The 14,727-nt window shown below is 34.6% G+C and overlaps 1 protein-coding gene across 2 annotated transcripts in view; it reads right to left on the reverse strand.

Annotated features, from left to right (window-relative positions):
* The window catches only part of HPSE2 (heparanase 2 (inactive)), a 660,017-nt gene that overhangs the window by 245,809 nt on the left and 399,481 nt on the right, over positions 1-14,727 (reverse strand). For both annotated transcript variants that reach the window (XM_053207788.1, XM_027062819.2), the window contains exon 4: positions 2,269-2,442. In XM_053207788.1, coding sequence (XP_053063763.1) covers positions 2,269-2,442 — 174 coding nt within the window. The remainder of the gene's footprint in view (positions 1-2,268; positions 2,443-14,727) is intronic.

A 14,727-nucleotide genomic window follows, 5' to 3' on the forward strand; every position in this document is an offset into this window, starting at 1 on the left:
CTTATACATTGTTAGAGAAGAAAAATAATTTGGCAGTTGTTAAAAAACAAAAATAAACAAATTTACCATATGATTAGTAACTCTATTCCCCTCCCAGGTATCTTCCTAAGATAAATAAAAACATATATCCACACAAAGGCTTGTATGTGAATGTTTATAGCAGCATTATTTATCAAAGCCCCAAAGTAGAAACAATCCAGATGTCCATCATCTGGTAAATGGAAAAGCAAAATGTGATATATAGTCACACACTGGAATACTATTCAGCAATAAAAAGGAATGAACTACTTTTACATGCTACAGCATGGATAAATTTGAAAAACATGCTATGTGCAAGAAGTCAGATGCAAAAGACTATTATATGATCCAGTTATATGAAATGTCCATAAATGACAAATCTATAGATGAGAAACAGATTAGAGTTTTCTGAGACTGGGCATGGTTACAGGAATTGATGGCAAATGGGCATGAGGGATCTTTTTGGAGGGATGGAAATGTTCTAAAATTGGTTTCAGAGATGGTTGTAGGAGTATATACACTTGTTAATTGAATTGCAAATTGAAGAGGAAGGAAGGGGGAGAAGGAGAGTGAGAGTGGGGGAAGGAGAAAGGGTAGGAGGAGACAGGAGGGACTGAACAGAGGGGTGCATTAATTAATTGTTATAAAAACAATAGGGTCAAGTTGAGCATTTCAGTTTGAATTGCTATAGGACAAAAATATTGTGTGAGAGAAGATAATGATGAACTGTTTTCAAATCCTTTTTATTATCTATCTCCTCTACTAGAATGTAGGCAGGGATATTTATCTGGTATTTACTATTATATCTCTCAAAACTAGTATAGTGTAGTATAATATGCCTTTGGCACATACTAGGCAGTCAATAACTATTTGTTGAAGGAAAGTTGAAGGAAGTGAAGAAAGCCAAGAAGTTTTAATACCACTAAAGAAAAATAACCAGAGGGTAGTAGAAAGTACCTCCCTTTCTGTTAGAAGTCCCAAGTTCCTGACATAGATTTAGTACTTCCTGCTGTCTTTAGCAATTCTCTTTACCTTTTTCAACATATTTCCTCACCTGCAAGATATGTCCTTTATTAGGCACTTCATTTAGGACTTTAAGGTCCAAATAGAAGAGTATTTGGATATGCTATGTAAACTAGATACTATCAACTATAAGATGACAATATTGTTGATAATTACAAATGTAAACTCCCTAAGGAAGTAACTCTAAGGCTTTTGTCACTAACCAGTGGCAGAAAATATGCATCATATGCCCTTTAAAATAAAAAAGACTAACAGTATTTTTCCCTTGTTTTTGGTAACAGCAATGTTGAGATATAATTTATACCTATACAATCATCACATTAATGTATATAACTCAATGGTTTTAAGTATGTTTACACAGCTGTGTAATCATCACAATAAATTTTAGAACATTTTTATCATCTCACTCCCCTAGCCCTTGGCAACCACTAATCTACTTTCTGTTTCTTTACATTTACCTATTTTGGGCATTTTATATAAATATATGACTGGGTTTTTTCATTTAGCATAATCTTTTCAAGGTTCATCTATGTTGTAGTGGGTGTCAGTACTTCATTCCTTTTTAATGGCTAGATAATATTCCATCATATGGCTATACCAGATTTTATTTACCCATTCATCAGTTGATAGACATTTGGGTTGTTTCCACTTTTTGGCTATTATGAATAATGCTACTATAAATACTTGTGTATAAGTTTTTCTGTGGGCTTATGTTTTCATTTCTCTTAAACATATACTCAGGAGTAGAACTGCTAGGTCATATAGCAACACCACGTTTAACTTTTTGAGGAATTGCCAGACTGTTTTCCAAAGTGGCTATACCATTTTACATCCCCACTAGCAGTATATGAGGGTTCCAATTTCTCCACATTCTTGCCAATAGTTGTTACTATAATCTTTTTTTTTTAATTATTATTATTGGTATCCTAGTGGGTGTGAAGTACTCTATCATTGTGGTTTTGATTTGGTTTTCCCTGATGACTAATGTGGTTGAGTATCTTTTCATGTGTTTTTCAGACTTTTATATTTTTTCTTTGGAGAGATGTCTATTCAGATCCTTTGGCCAATAGTATTCTTTTACCAGATTCTTGTGTTGTCCTTAATATGAAGTGAAACATCCCAAGTGTTTTCTGGGCCAGTATGCTAGAGATGGTCTAACTGAGGCTATGTCCTGGGCCAACTTATTTTTTATCTTGTCAATTCAGAGGAAATGACATCTTTACTTACCATTACCCAGTTCCCAAGATATGTTGTACTTTTTGCTGGCACTGTACTTCAACAGACTCAGGGCACTAGAACTGTTCCAGGAGTTATTTGGATTACGACGCAGTGCATTTAGAGCAAATATCAGGTGGAGTCCAGAGCAATCAGCAAAGTTATAAAGTTTGTCTAGAGACCTGGCTGGGAAGAAGCAGAATAAGGCTTGTAACTTTAAAATCAACATTCCAACAAAAGGAAATTATTAGCTACTACAAAAAGGCTTTCTATGAGCTTCCTGCTAAGTAATTCCTGCTAGGAATTATGCAGAGAGGCTTCAGAAGGATTATATTACCTTTTGGTTCAGAGTACATTTTGAAGTGATTTAGAAAGCAGCACACACAATTCTAGACACAGGTTGCAAATTAGCAACCAAGTCTAGTCCACAGTATGTTATTGTTAACAACAACAACAAAAAATAGAATTGCTAACATTTAAAAATGGGATGGTATTACAAAGTAGCTAGATTTCTAGCTTCTCTTGAAAAATCAGAGGATCTGACACTGCTGGGTCTGTATTCCTTTATGAAATGATAGGAATAGTGTTGGGAGGCAAGGCCAGGAAAGATGACTGGCTGGTAAGTCTGGGAAAATTGCTCAGCCTAGCAGCACTTCAAAAAAATCCACTCAATTCCACATTTCTAATATTTCTGAGAATGGAAACACCATTAGGGTAAATATATTCATTGTTAGTTTGATCCCTGATACCATCAGTTCTACTCACATGTCCCATACCCACCCCATTCCTTCATATCTATTGCCACTATTTTGGTTCTCGCTCTCAGTTTCACTTGTATGAATTATCACAACAATATCTGTATTTGCCTATCTACTTCCAGATTCATCCTTCTTCCAATTTCTTTCATCAGTTTCACTCACCCTTCAAACCTTAGTGGATTTTTTTAGGGGCTCCTGGGTAGCTCAGTCAGTTAAACACCCAACTCTTGATTTTGTCCGGGTCATGATCTCATGGTTCATGGGATCAAGCCCTGCACTGAGCTCTGTGCTGACAGTGTGGAGTCTGCTTGGGATCCTCTCTCTCTCTGCCCTTCCCATGCTCTCTATCTCAAAATAAATAAACTTAAAAAAAAAAAAAAAAAACCTTAGTTGATTTTTAAGACTTTCTTCTTCTTTACTTCAAGGACTCTATGACTCAACCATAATTTTCTCCCCGCTTCAAGCCTCTCTACTGTTATCAATGAATTCTTTGTTGGTGTCAGCCAGTTCTGTTTATCACAGAATCCCCTGCTGCATTAGGCTTTGCTCTAATTATTCTCATTTAGCATACCTTTTTTCCTCTTCCTAACATACCCAGATCTTACTTGTCCTTTTAGACAGTGTTTTGCAAGGTATGGATGATATGACTTTAAGTGATAAACAGATTGAAAAAAAAATTAGGTTAATAATTATGTACAAGGATTCGCCTTACTCTATATAGTATTCACTATCCCAGTCCCTAGAGCAGAGTTTCTCAAATGGGGTTCTGTGGAACACTAGAGGGTTCTACAAAAGATGATGCAGAGTGACCAAAGTGCCCCATTAGCAATTGTTATAAGACCTTAAGTCTTGTAAAGCAGAACCATGATCATTTGGTTGAGTCCATTATCAGTTTTTGAAGTGGGGAAGGGGGAGCGGGTTGTCATTTTTATTTTCTTACATATATGGGAAAGTAGTTTTTAAGAAGCACCAAGAACAAGGACAGAAACTGTCTCATTTTAGTTAAAAATAAAATCCATGGGAATTTATCTCACATTTAACCCAGAGTCTAGTAGTTTGCAACAACAAAAAGCATAGGTTCACATTAAAGAAATAATTATTTCTTTAATAGACTTAATTTAATAAACAATTATTTCTTAATAATAAACTAAATTATTTCTTTTTAGCTCCAAAACAGCAATTAAAATTAAAATGCATTTATAAGCCTATTAAAGTGATCATGAGGGGCGCCTGGGTGGCTTAGTCAGTTAAGCGTCCAACTTCAGCTCAGGTTATGGTCTCCCACTTCGTGAGTTCAAACCCCATATCAGGCTCTATGCTGACAGCTTAGAGCCTGGAGCCTGCTTCAGATTCTGTGTCTCCCTCTCTGTTCTTCCCCTGCTTATGCTCTGTCTCTCTCAAAAATAAACATTTAAAAAAAATTTTAAGTGATCATGAAACCAACAGATGTGTTTACTAATTTTACAATTATCTTATGTGACTGTAACTATGCCACTCATTAAGAAAATGGCTTCTTTCAAAGTCTTATATAAAATTGTGTCTTAGGCTATAATGTTATTCATATTGCTTTGACATATAGTTTTATTAACTTTACTATTCAACATTGCTAATTTATTTTCATATTAAGAACATTAATTAAATTCATAAACTTTATTTAAGTAAGCCTAACAAGTCTACCTTTAGTAAAATTTTATCCCATTTTGGCTTAATCCAGTTATTTAACAAAAACATATTACGTTTGCCTTATAAATTTGCAAATTGATGACAAGGAAAGAAAGGGATAGGATAATTTCAGGAAAAAAAGTTAACTATTTGTTTTTCCTTTTTCTCTTCAAGGAAGGTTTTCTAAAAAGTAATTTTTAGTACAAATCTATCCTTATACTTACCACGTACTACATACCATATTGAATAGCATACTCAATAGTAAGATAGAAATTTGTGGTAAGACTTCCAGCCCTACTTGTCTAAGGTAAAAAAAAAAAATCAAGTAGAAACTTTAAAAAAGAAAAACTGAAGTATCTTCTATCTATACCACTGACCTACATTGGAGTTGGTATCCTTTTTGGGGAAGGGAAACCTACAAAAGAATAAGCTAAGAAGTTGGCTAAACAGATTCTCAGGAAAATACCGCTATCTATTTAAATGAGCATTGGCAATTATTATTGGATAATAATTTCTACAACTAAATAATCTCACTGACATACAATGAGATTTAGATATTTTTATCCAAAGGAACCCTAAAACTTGAGAATTTATTCAAGTGTTTCTCTGGTATAAAAAGTTTGAGAAAGCACTTCTAGAATTAAAGAATGCATAGAAAAACAAGTCATCTGAACACCAAAATATTCACTGTTGAACTGATAATTGACTTAAACATTCTTCCCACTTGGCAAAATCCTATCTAATCAAATCAGTGTTTTTAATTTCTCCAATATAATGCAAAGCCATTATAAATCTAGTGGAGAACCAAGTTACAAGTCTGAGAGAAGAGGCAGGATTTCATGAAATCAATGAAAATAATGTCTGATTACTGGTCAAATCACATGCAAATCCATCAACAAATAAGGATTCAGAAGAATTAGGTCAGTGAACTGAACAAGAGAAAATTCACAAGGATAACACAACAGACTGCTCAAAAATAATTTGAATATTAAAAGATGGAGAGGTCTATTTTGGAGTCTTTTTAATATTTATTCTCATGTCAGAAAAAAATTATTTTCTCAGAAAAATACTCAATATTTAATTAAATAATGTTCTGTTCATTGAAACTGTTCATAGTTACAATAACAGCTTACAATTTATTACATTTATTTTCATAATTTTTAGTGTCATTTATAAATCAAACTTTTGCATCAAAATTGAATATGAATGACTAATATTCTTTTTAGGTAACCTGATTTCCTTTAAGCGGCCTTTTTCTGGAATTAATTACCTTTACATAATGAGGATTTCCTATGTTGTTTTCATGTATATTAGAAAAACAAATATATATCAAACACAAAAGCACATCCAACCTATGATTTCATTGATCTGATGGTTTAAGACAAGGCAAAGGTATTTACCCAAAAGAAGATGTGAATATAGAAAAAGTGTGGAGAAATAAAAATATAGATGGTTTGTTAATATGGCAAAAATTGAGAATTAGAGTGCCAGGAGTTTGGGAAATATTTCCTTAAGGATAAGTTTGAGTCCCACCTCTTCATGAAGCCATTCCTGAACACATCAATTTCCCTATACTGACCTTGACCTTCTCTAAACAGGTGCTACACAATTGGTTAGCATCTGAGTGCCTTGTGACATCTATGGCATTATCTTACCTTAGGATTTACTGCTTGATTTAGTCACTTTTCCAGAGTGAATGGCTTATTTTCCCAGATAACCTGTTAAATTCCTTAAGTATAGTTCTGTATCTCATTGTATCCTTCATAGCATCTATCTGAGAGCAATTTTCTGCCTTAAAATCATGCTGAAGTATTCTTACAAGCCAAATCTATCTGTTGCATATAAGTGCATATACATGGTCTAGTAAGAAATTGAAAGGACCAGGGGTACCTGTTTGGCTCAGTCAGTTAAGCATCTGACTCTTGATATTGGCTCAGGCCATGATCTTATGGTTTGTGAGTTCGAGGCCCACGTCTAGCTCTGTACCAACACTGTGGAGCCTGCTTGGGATTCCCTCTCTCTCTCTCTCTCTCTCTCTCTCTCTCTCTGCACCACTCCCCCAGTCGTGTTCATTCTCTCTCAAAAATTAATTAATTAATTAATTTTTAAAAAGTAAAAAGAAATTGAAAGGACCCAAAGAAAGATCTAATAATTATTATTGCTAGCTCAGGATATGTACTCTAGAGTTTATTAGAAGATTACATATATTTTAAAAAAGAATATTACATATATTTGAATACAGAGCATTTAGTAGATGCTCAGCCAATGTAATCTTCCTTGGAATATCTGGTGTCAGGTTCCATCCAAGCAGATACTTAAGTATGACTTTCTACTGTCTCCACCAGAGGGTGCCAATGCCTCTATGCCTTCTAGCCAGGCTCCCTGGCATCTCATATAAATAGAATTCTAAGCAGCCTTGTCTGGCAGGCAACTGAAAATAAGGAGCTGGGGCTTGGGTTGAAAAGGAGAATAGGCTTGGGAGTCATCTATATGGTGCTGATAGTTGATGCTGTGAAAGTTCTTGGGGCTTCTAAAGAACAAAAAGGCTGAGGATGAAACCTTAAGAAATGTCTGCATATAAAGATCAGGAAAAAGGGCAGAGAAGTAGAACACAGAAATGTCATCTTAAGGAACCCCAAAGAAGATATTTTCAAGGAGATGTTAGTTAGTGACAGTACATAATGACGAGAAATTAAGAAGAAAACAAACTCAGACAAAAAGTCATTACAGTTAAACAGTGAGGTTAGAAACTAGATTTAGGTTGGGGTATAAACTTAAAGAATGAGTGGTAAAGAACAAGGAACAATCCTGGTACATTCAACTTATTTGTTGAGGTTCTTTGGCAATAATAGAGAGGAAGAAAACCAAAAAAGTTACTAGAGAAGCACCAAAGTTAAATGTAGGGAAAAAAAAAACCAAGATCAAGATCTCATTTTATCAAAAAGCCATTTCTTCAATAAGGCTAATCACGGCTTTATATTATAAACAGATAAGATCAATGAATTAATACTAAGATATGAATGATGGTCCTTTTCCTTAGTTTCCTCAGGACTTGGTACTTTAAAAACCAAGTAGACAGAAGACAATCCAACAGACAAAAAAAAAATAAGATTTTCATTAATCTAAGCAGCTGGAGGCTGAAGTTTCTAGTAGGATTTACTCATCTGTTCAATAAATATTGACTGAGCACCTACTTTAGGCACCTACTTGAAGGTTATAGTAATGAACCAAACAGAAAACATGGGTCTGAGCCCCATGGAGTTTATGTTTAGTGTGGTTGCCATGGGGTTCAATGGGGTAGGTAAAGCAGGGTAGGGGATTGTAGAACCAATGGAGGTGGGGTGTGTGTGTGTGTGTGTGTGTGTGTGTGTGTGTATAAAATATATATATAAAATATATAAATAATAAATATAAAATACATATATATATAAATATATATATATAATATATTTTTTGGAGGTGGTATATTTTAAATAAGCCTCACTGATAAGGGAACATTTAAGCAAAGGCCATATGGAAGTAAGAGAGTAAGTCAAGTGAACATACAGGCAAAAGGTCCAAGACAGGTATGAGACTGATGAATGTGAAGAACAGCAAAGAGCCCAGTGTGGTTTCCCCAGAAAGAATGGCAGTAGAAGGCCAGATTATGCAGGGTCTTAAAGGCCACTGTAAATAAAGACTTTGCCTTTTACCCTGAATGACAAGAAAACAATGATGGGTTGTGTTTTTTGGGTTTTTTGGTGTTTTGGTTTGGTTTGGTTTGGTTTTTTTGAAGAGAGAGAGAGAGAGCTGGGGAGGGGCAGAGGGAGAGAGAATCTTAAGCAGGCTCCACCCCAGCGCAGAGCCTTACAAGGGGCTCTATCTCACCATCCTGAGATCACGACCTGAGCTGAACTCAAATGTCAGAGGCTTAACTGACTGAGACACCCAGGTGCCCCTGATGGTTTTGAATATGATCCAAATCACATTTTAACAGCACCAAAATAGCTGTTGAAGTAAAAAGAGACTAGGGGGGAGGAGAGGCAAAGGTGAAAGCGAAGAAAGTTAGAAATCTATAATAATAATTCAGGCAAGGGATAACACTGGCTTGGATCAGGGTGGTAGCAGTAGAGTGGTTAAAGTGGCTGGGTTCCTGGGATATTTTAAAGGTAGAGCTGATAACATTTGCTGAAGGGTTAGATGTAAGGTATGAGGAAAATAAGGAGTTAAGGAAAACTCCAAACTTTTTGACCTGAGAAACAGATAGATAAACTTGACATTGAAGAAGAAAGTGTGGGAGATTGGGAGAAGGAAGGAGGGGTAGGAAAAAGTTAATCAATCAACTCCTATTATAGCAAGAGCCAACTATGCCATCGTTGTTCAACTCTGCCCGCACCCTCTTAAGGCATAGTGGACCATTTTCCAAAGAGAAAGCATCATGTCTTCCCTTTTAGCATCCATTTAAATGTCTGATATATGATAAGCCTTAATAAATATCTAACTCATACTGGTGTTATTTAGGCCCATTCAATGCCACTTATGATCTGCCTTGTACCATAAATACTCAATCTCAGTTATCATTATTCACTGTAGCAAGTTCCTTCTAGATTATGTCTATTGCTCCATGCTGTTTAAATGCACTCACATAATATACCAATTGCTTTAAGAGTTCAATTTGGAGTGAATAATATGGGGGAGGTATAGGAGACTATCCACCAGAAGCTGGAAGAACAGAGGAATTTCTAATGGAAGCCAGAAAGAAATATGAGAGTAAAAAGCAGAGTGAGGTGAACTCTTTACCAACTCTGTCTCTTGTAATTCAGAGAGAAACCATCAGTTAATGGGGAAATATTTGAGTAGTGAGTACAACCAATAAAAAGGGGAACATTTTAATTGTAGCTATTAAGAGAGAACAGTTTGAAAATTGCCTGGGAGAAAAACAGAGCCATTTCACAAAGAATGAAGACATCTTTAAGCTATGAGCTAATTTTAATATGAATAGAAATATCTCCAGTTTAGTCAGGGCAATGAAACCTTAACTAGGTTATAAAGAAATCAGCCTATATATCTATAATTTGACTGAAGCTGTTGAAGAAGAATGAGATTTGGGAAATATCTGTGAATAAAAATTACAACACTCTCAAAAGACTGTGATAGAGACTAATTATTGCATTAATCAACTTAACTAAATTTAAAAGTAAAACTAAAGGCCACCGAATATAATGGGATCTCTGGATCCCATCAGAAGTCCATCTAAAGTATGACAGGAAAAGAATAAAAGAGACACTGACATTAGTAAAGAGGCCAGGATTGTTTTTAAGAAATATGCCCTTAAGTAAATGATTTTAAAAGATGCAAATAATATCTCTAGAGGACAATTTAGAAATATCTATCAAAATTTAAATGTGCGTTCCTTTAGACCAAGCCATCTCACTGCTAGGCATTATAAACATATATAATAATTTCCCAAAGGTATACAGAGATTATCACTGCATTTTCTTTTTAATAGCCAGTAACTGAAAACAATCCAAATGTCTATGAAATGGGGATTGTTCAATAACTTATAAAGAATCTATTGTACAGAAAGAGATTCCAAAGAAGGAAAAGGAGCAGGTTAGACTAAACCATGTGTTGAATTGGACTATAGGTATCAGTATAACTTACAGTTTTTAGTATATGTATATATGGATAGATACAGATATATAAATGTGTATATGGGTGACACACACACACACACTTCTCCTGTCCTCTGAGCAAGCCTGGAAGCAATAACATTCCAGTATCAATGAGCACACTTAACACCCAGATCTTGGTTTCTAAATACCATTCTCTCATAAAAGAAACCAGTGTTCCTTAAAGAAATGGCTAATACCAGAGCTAGATCAAAGAAGATATAAGATAAGCCTAGGGGGGTGCCTGGGTGGCTCAGTTGGCTACGGCTCTGGTCATAATCTCACAGTTCTTGAGTTCAAGCCCCACATCAGGCTCTCTGCTGTCAGTGTGAAGCCTCCTTCAGATCCTCTATTTCCTTTTCTCTCTCTCTCTCTCTCTCTCTGCCCCTCCCTCACTCATGCTCACTCCCTTTCTCTCTCTCTCAAAAATAAACATTAAAAAAGATAAGCCTACAGTATTTTGTGGTACCAGAAATTAAAGGAGTGCTCAAAAAGTGATGGAGGCATGTAAAAAGGTCATAAGAGCCAATATGAATGAGTCCCCAGTGGCCAAAGTTGAGAAAATTTAAACAACAAAATGAATAATGATAGCACTGGATTATAACCTTCAGAATAAAAACAAGACCCCAAAGTCATATTGTATAAATAAATGACTAAATAAATAAAAGGGAGAGAAGAAACAGCTCTTCCTTACAGAATACCACTTAATAAATGTAAAAGAATGGACATAGAAAACTGCCATTAGGCAACACCTCAGTAGTAACTATTGCAATCAAGGACTATTGATGGATGCTAAAATTAGTATGTTAGAGTATGATGACAAAAAAGACTTGGATTGTCTCAAAGTATCTTCCCTAACATAAAAGATGAAAATAGTAACTTTACAGAGGAGAAGCATGACAGACACCATCTTACCCTTGTGATCAAAATTAACCTTAGCAGATATATTGACACAAAGTACACTGATACGAAGTCCTGGCAAGGGTAGAGTATCACTTTAGTGATATTTTGATAAAAAAATGTAAAACCTGAGATTAATCAATAGAAAACATCAGACAAACTCAATTTAAGGGACACTCTATAAAATATATGGCGTGGACTCTTCAAAAGTGAAAAAAAAAAAAAGATTAAGGAACAATCATCCCAAATTGAAAGACAGGATAGCTAAATGCAATGTAGTGTCCTAAATGGAATTCTAGAACAGAAAAAAGTATAATAGTGGGAAAATTGGCCAAATTTGAAAAAGATCTATAGGTTAATTAATAGTACTATATCAATGTTAGTTTCCTTATTTCTATAATTATACTATAGTTATGTCAAATGTTAATGTTAGGGGAAGCTGGATGAAGAGCATATTAAAATTCTATGAACATATGAATTGTGATTTCATAAAATTTGATGAACTTTTTCATAAGGCTAAAAATAATTCAATATATGTTAAAAAAGAACAAAGCAGATCTGTATACATTCACATGAAAAACATCAAAATGTATTTTTGTTTTAAAAAGTTAAAAAGATGGGGTGCCTGGGTGGCTCAGTCAGTTAAGCACCTGACTCTGGCCCAGGTCATGATCTCATGGTTTGTGAGTTTGAGCCCTGTGTCAGGCTCTGTGTTGACAGCACAGAGCCTGGAGTCTGCTTCAGATTCTGTGTCTCCCTCTCTCTGCCCCCTGCCTGTTCTCTCTCACACACAAGTAAATAAACGTTAAAATTTTTAAACAAAAGTGAAAAAGAAAAAAAAAAGCAATGACCAGAATGGTATAATATGATCTCTTCTAAGTGATATACTCATGTACATATATACACAAATACACAACCCTATATGTATATACAATTAGGTATATAAATAACCATTTTGTTGTAAGGAAACAAAACTTAAAAACTCGTAACTTGGGAGGAAAGGAAGTTAAGGTAAGAGGGGGAGTGAGACTTTTATTTTTCAGTTTTCAACAAGTCTGCATTTCTATACAAACAAGGATTATCTAGGCAAGAAATTATGGCCCTTTCTCAATTTCTTTTCTATACTTCTATTAAAATAAAGGAATAAAAGAAAATTTGAAAGTATTTAACCTGTACTATTTACCATATAACTTAAGGATCTGCTTTTGTGAAAAAAATTAAGTCTTCAGTGGCATTGCTTACATTTTCTAAATAAGTTATATTCTTTTGCATATAATCCCCAGTATTCTATGAGTCTGGTTCACATGCTTTCTGGAATGAAAAGATTTCTCACTCACTGCTAGCAAACAATACAACTTAGCATTTTGTTGTTGTGAAACAAAGAACATGTAGATTATTTTTATCTAGGTTTATGAGAGTTTAGCTAAGAATCACATCACTTTTTCTATGAAGGACCACATAGTAAATATTTTACATTTGTGAGCCACACATCATCTCTGTCACATATTCTTTTTTTTTTCTAAATAGCAATTTAAAAATATAAAAGTCATTCTTAGCTCATACTGGGTTCTGAACCTGAGGGGCATGCATAATTTACTGCAGAATTCCAGACAGCATTCCACCTCTACACTGGATAAATAACATATGTTCATACGTATATTTAATGGTATTTCTTGAATAGCTATAGATACTTTTAGGATTAACACAAAACAAATTATTTTAAAAAGCATTACTGAATTCATATAAACGTCCTGCCCCTATTAATTTTCTTCATCAGTGGACACCAAAATTGTAACTGGTCTTATGTGGAGTGTTCATTAAATGTCTTAATATTAAAAAGGACTTCTCACACAAAGACTCAGAAAGTTTAACTTCCACCTACTCCCTTAAGGGAATTACTTAAGGTTGCAATTCATTCAAACAAGAGAAGAAGCCATGAGATCCAGAAGGAGTAGATCAAATTCAGGGAGTAATAATGAAAAGTCTACAAATGAGACTTATACAGAATACCTAGAGGGGAATGACTTTACAGTGAATGAAAAGAATAGAAAAAATGTGTAAATGTGATAAAGATATATTTTTTAAGGGAAAAAAAGCAATTTAAAAACTGAGAACAAAAAAATCTGAATAAGAAACTTAAGTTCAAATATGAAATAATCTAAAATGTGATATGGTCTTAAGCAGTTAAAGGAGTATAAAGGAAAAAAAAGATTATTTGACCTTGATGATAGGGAAATTCTTTGAGTGGCCCAGGAGTTGTGACATTAGAGTATAAAATAGAAAATGCCAATCTACCATAGGTTTTGTCCCAGCAAAAAAAGACTTTTATGTCAAAATTATGTAGCTCCTCTTTATTGCTTTTCAATATTTGGATACTTTCTATAGCAAAATGTAGAGAATCGGTAAGGATTGCAGAACAAAATGGGAATAACACCAATGATAAAGTAAAAGTAAATGTATTACTGAAAATGGAAGATTCCCTTAAGGGGAAGTAAATGAAAGAGTTGCAGTATTAATATCTTTATCTTACATAACAGGGTATCAAGAAACACAAAAGTTGACAGAACAAAAAGTAGAAGTTAAAATATGTCATTTAAAGTTACAGAACTGGACAGCAACATGCAGAAGAATAAAACTGGACCACTTTCTTAAACCATACATAAAGATAAATTCAAAATGGATGAAAGACCCAAATGTGAGACAGGAAAACATCAAAAATCCTAGAGGAGAAAAAAGGCAACAACCTCTTTGATCTCAGCCACAGCAACTTCTTACTTGACATGTCTCTGAAAGCAAGGGAAATAAAAGCAAAAATGAACGTTGGGACCTCATCAAGATAAAAAGTTTCTGCACAGCAAAGGAAACAATCAACAAAACTAAAAGGCAACCAATGGAATGGGAGAAGATATTTGCAAATGACGTATCAGATAAAGGGTTAGTATCCAAAATGTATAAAGAATTTACCAAACTCAACACCTGAAAAACAAATAATCCAGTGAAGAAATGGGAAGAAGACATGAATAGACAATTTTCAAAAGAAGACATCTGGATGGCTAAGAGACACATGAAAAGATGCTCAACATCGCTCATCATCAGGGCAATACAAATCAAAATCACATTGAGATACCACCTCACACCAGTCAGAGTGGCAAAATTAACAACTCAGGAAACAGATGTTGGTGAGGATGCAGAGAAAGGGGAACCCTCTTACACTGTTGGTGGGAATGCAAACTAGTGCAGCCACTGTGGAAAACAGTGTGGATGTTCATCAAAAAATTAAAAATAGAATTACCCTATGACCCAGCAATAGCACTACTAGGAATTTATCCAAAGAATACAGGGGTGCTGATTTGTAGAGGCACATGTTCCCTGATGTTTACAGCAGCACTAACAACAATAGCCAAATTATGGAAAGAGCCCAAATGTCCATCAACTGATGAGTGGATAAAGAAGATGTCATATATAGATGTGTGTATACATATATACAAAAAGTTGTGTGT

The sequence above is a fragment of the Acinonyx jubatus genome, chromosome D2, assembly GCF_027475565.1.
Source record: "Acinonyx jubatus isolate Ajub_Pintada_27869175 chromosome D2, VMU_Ajub_asm_v1.0, whole genome shotgun sequence".
NCBI lineage: Eukaryota > Metazoa > Chordata > Mammalia > Carnivora > Felidae > Acinonyx > Acinonyx jubatus.